Consider the following 4,552-nt stretch of genomic DNA (forward strand, 5'->3'; position numbering starts at 1 on the left):
CTTGGACTCAGCTCATCTCAATGCCTTAAGTCATTAGCTTGAGATAAATTACTCATTTAACTGATTTGGTTTCCCACTAGAGCAGTGGTTCTCAACCTTCCTAATGCCGTGACCCTTTAATACAGTTCCTCATGTTGTGGTGACCCCCAACAATAAAATTATTTTTGTTGCTAATTCATAACTGTAATTTTGCTACTGTGATGAATCATAATGTAAATATCTGATATGCAGGATGTGTTTTCATTGTTACAAATTGAACATAATTAAAGCATAGTGATTAATCACAAAAACAATATGTAATTATATATGTGTTTTCCGATGGTCTTAGGCAACCCCTGTGAAAAGGTCATTCGACCCCCAAAGGGTCGCGACCCACAGGGTGAGAACCACTGCACTAGAGGGTGAGGAATGTGAGGAGACCCACCTCAGAGTCCACAATTTTAGATATAAGCCGCATTCTCACAACATTAGTGAGATAAGCCATTGAGACACTGTGGTATTACTTCGGAGAGTAATGAGTACAACATTTACTCAGGTGTAAATCCTGACTTGCTCTTTATTCTGTGCCTCAATATCCTCATCTGTGAAGTGAGATTACAATGTTGACTTCTTAAGGGTGGTTTTAAGAATTATGAGTCAATACTTCTATAACTATTAGAGTATTTAAGCTTAGAGTATGAAAATGGTTTTAATTCCTCCAGTGCTTTTCCAACAAGATGTTGCCAAGAGTATCATCTTGGAATGCCTAATAATTCTCTGTTGACTTTGGGCAAGCCACTTCACCTCTCTCGGCCTCATTTTCTTATCCAGGGTCTTAAGCAATGCTTCAAAAGTAATAAATCCTCTAAAATGGTTTCAGTGGATGTTGTGGAATGAACAAACTGTAAAATGAAGAGAATGGAGCAAATAGATCACCAAAACAGCCTCTAGTTTTAAAACTTCATGTAATTCATTACCTCCTAATATTACTGTGGGGGACAAATGAAATGCAATGCATCTGCGGTCTGCATTGGGAAACCCTACTGCAGAACACCATGCCACTTGCTAAAATGAATTTTGAAGGTATCCGCACAAAATATCACATCCTTTACTGTGATAATTAAGCCACTATCATCTCTGCCCATATTGGACTTAAACAAAGGCTTCAGTAGAAGAATAAATACACGTTTATTTTGTACAAAACGGCTGTGAAGTGTCCTAGAGTCCCCAGCGGGCAGCAAGCGCCCGCGGGCAGGGCCTGAGGCCCGGGCGCCCTCAGAGCAGCAGCAGGGAGCCCAGCAGCAGCTCGCCCTGGCCCAGCAGGCGGCCCCGCTTCAGGCCGCGGCCCTTGTCCTCCGCCTTGACGCGCACGGCCAGGCGGCGCACCTCGTCCTCCGACAGCCCGTCGAAGCAGAAGTCCTGGTCGAAGACGGCCTTGCGGCTCCGCCGGACCACGGCGCTGCGCTGCTGGCGCGTCTTGCCGGGCGGCGGCAGGACCAGGCTGACGCGGCAGCCCACGGCGCAGGGATCGGAGGCTGCTCCGGCCGGGCCCTCGGGGCGGAGCAGCCGGAGGCGGAGGCGCCCGCTGGCCGGACTGTACTCGGCGGCCAGGCGCAGGGCGCCGCCGGCGCGACCCAGAGCTACGGTGCCCTCGGCCTCCAGGAGCTCGGGCCGCGGGCCGGCGTCGGACGGAGGGGACGCGGAGCAGGTCCGGGCCGGGGACCCCGAGCTGGCGCAGCGTTCCTCGTCCAGGTCCCCGCTGGACACCGAGCGGGCGCGGGCCAGGCCGCGACTCCTCCGGGCCTGCAGCGCGCGGCTCAGCAGCCCTTCGGGGGCGCGCAGGAGGCGGTGGCCGCGGGGCCGCAGGGCGAACGTGTTCCGGGGCGGGCGGGAGCCGCCGGATGCCGCGGGTGGGGTGAAGCCGACACCACGGGACCAGAGGGGGGCGTCTCCGCCGCCGCCGTAGGTGTGGGCCCGCGGGCGGAGCACGGGCGGCTGCAGGAGCGCGGCGGCCCCGGGGCCCCCGAGGAAGAGCGACTCCTTGCGGCGGGTGTGCGGGCTCTCGAGCAGCGCGCAGAAGCCGTAGGCGGTGCGCGCGCGGGGCAGGTGGGGCAGCGAGAGCGCGGCCTGCGAGCGCGGGTCCCAGTCCGTGCGCCCCGCGGCGGCGTCAGTTCCTGCTTTTTTAACCCAGGAGTCCCGGTGTGCAGCCAGCACGGGGCAGGGCGCGAATCGTGGGGGGATGCAGAAATCTGGGATGCGGTCTGGGGTGAGCACGTTTGCACACTTGGCGGGCGCGTTGGCAGTGGTTCGTCTGGCCCGACCCTGGAGACGTCCGTTTCCGCCCCGTAGTAGGAGGCACTCGGGACCTAAGCCGAGCCGCTCCAGGCACCACATCAGGAGGCAGGTGCGGGATCTGGGCCACCCTCTGCTGGAGCTGGTCAGCCTGCAACGCACAAGCGCACATGGATTGTCAGAGTGAGCCCCGCAGGGCACAGCAATTCCTCTCTCCTTTCTTCTACTTTTGGGGTGCCTTCTCCTCCCTCCTTTGGGACTAGGCAAACTGTCCCCTCCCGCTCCCCGCTGCTATTGCAAATTATGTTTTGGTGACCGTGACAATAGTTCTTCATTTGTCCAGTCTCCGTTCAGTAGTCATGAACATTTCGGGGCTTATTGCTTTAATCCGATCCGCTTTAGCTGGCCTAAGGCAGAGACTATCAAATGTTGGTCTCACGCTGTCCTTGATGCTTGTGCAATCATTTCCTGAATCCTTGGATTACTGCTCTAGTTCTAATTATTGAAATAATTACCCCCCCCTCCAGGACACTCAGCTTGGTCTCCCTTTTTAGGGGCAAAGAGCTCCAGAAGAGTCCCGGGGAGTTAAAGCAAGGCTTTGGGTCCCACCGGATGTACCTGAGGTCCAATGCCAGATGGATCTCGCACCATTCTGACTGGGGCACTTACCAGGAGGGCCTCAGGAGCGCGCAGCCTGCGCGAAACTCAAAGGGCGCGTGGCGGGGTGATACAGTAGAGCAGTCCAGGGACAGCCGGCCGGCCTGAGCCTTTATAAGCCGGGCCTCATGCGCCCGCCAATGGGCGGGCCGGAGCGACGTTGCTCGGTAACTTGATTCCAGGCCTCCCTCCCTCCGCCCCACACCTGCGTTCCTTTTGCCACGTGGCTGGATTTGCTGCGCAAATTCAAGAGATCCAGTTCTCTTTCTCTCCTGCTTGGTGTGGGGATGTTATCCTCAGAAACAGTAAACAAGTTTCTTTTTCATCACGTGCAAAAGAGGGTTAAATCTTTACTATGTCGCGGAGTCATAGTGAACATCTAGGGACACAATGTGAATGCACAGCACCCTACACCCACCACTAAGAGAAGATAAAAGTCGGGTTTGTCTAATTCTTAACACCCTCTTCCAAATTCGGCCGTTCCCTGCCCAGCTTTCAAAGTTTCTTGGCTTGCTTTATGGCTTTCTGTTCTGATTTAAGTGTGTGTGTTTTTTCTTTGTTGATCACTCTGGTACCAGGAACCTTTTGGGGTGCTGAAAATATTCCACACTGGTCTGGGTGGAGTTACAGGGGTGTAGCCCTATGTAAAAAATCACCTAGCATAGCCCAGCCAGCTTCGCTCAGTGGTTGAGCTTCAACCTATGAATCAGGAGGTCAAGGTTGGATTCCCTGTCAGGGCACATGCTGGGGTTGCAGGCTCCCATTCCCTATGTGGTGCGTGCAGGAGGCAGCTCAATGATTCTCATTATTGATGTTTCTATCTCTCCCTCTCCCTTTCTCTCTGAAGTCAATAAAAATATAAAAAATAATCTAGCATACATTTAACGACTACATATAAGATTATATGTAGTGTATACCTCTATTTTTTTTTTTAATCTTACAACCCACTTTTTAAGCCATGTTCTGCTGGGTTGTTGTTTTCTTGTTTTTTGTTTTTTTGGTGTGTGCATATTTTGTTTTGCTTTATAGTCCTCACCTGAGGATATGTGTTTTCTTTTTAAATTGATTTAAGAGAGAGGAAGGGAGAGAAACATCGATGTGAGAAACATCTATTTTTTGCCTCCTGTAGGCGCCCCAATAGGAGATGGAATCTGCAATCTAGGTATGGGCCCTGACTAGAAATCAAACCTGCCACCTTTTGGTGTATGGGAGGACATTCCAACCAACTGAGCCACACCGGCCACGGCTATATGTGCTGAATTTTGATTGAAAAAAATATATTCCTGAATACAACAGGGCTGTTGAAATCATCCTTTGGAGGCACCTTGATCACATCCGGCTTTTCTAGGCTGTACCCACTAAGAGACCTTTTTCATTCCTTTTGAAACTTACATGTGTTAAATCTGTAAGAGAGCCACTTCCTTCTAGCTCAGGTTGAAAGAGATCTGAGGCATTTTGTTCAGTGTTTGGATATATGCTAGCTAGTTCTGCTTTGTAAATCAATTGCTTCTCCAAATAATGTTTCATAAATTAAATGATTTCAGGCATAGAAGCAGTGATAATTATTTTTAATAAAAATAGAAGGGAAGTTGTAGAATGTAGTGATTAAGAAAACTGGGGGTCA

General features: G+C 51.6%; 1 protein-coding gene across 1 annotated transcript; it reads right to left on the minus strand.

Moving 5' to 3' along the window:
• Positions 1 to 1,155: 1,155 nt before the first annotated feature.
• On the minus strand, positions 1,156 to 2,373 carry C2CD4A (C2 calcium dependent domain containing 4A; the record flags this gene model as incomplete). The annotated part of the gene is made up of 1 exon (XM_081102233.1): positions 1,156 to 2,373. The coding sequence occupies one exon, from the start codon at positions 2,371 to 2,373 to the stop codon at positions 1,255 to 1,257; it is 1,119 nt and encodes a 372-aa protein (XP_080958359.1). The 3' UTR covers positions 1,156 to 1,254.
• Between the last annotated feature and the right edge of the window lie 2,179 nt (positions 2,374 to 4,552).

Source organism: Myotis nattereri, assembly GCF_964212035.1.
Source record: "Myotis nattereri genome assembly, chromosome: 1".
In the NCBI taxonomy this organism is placed as follows: Eukaryota; Metazoa; Chordata; class Mammalia; order Chiroptera; family Vespertilionidae; genus Myotis; species Myotis nattereri.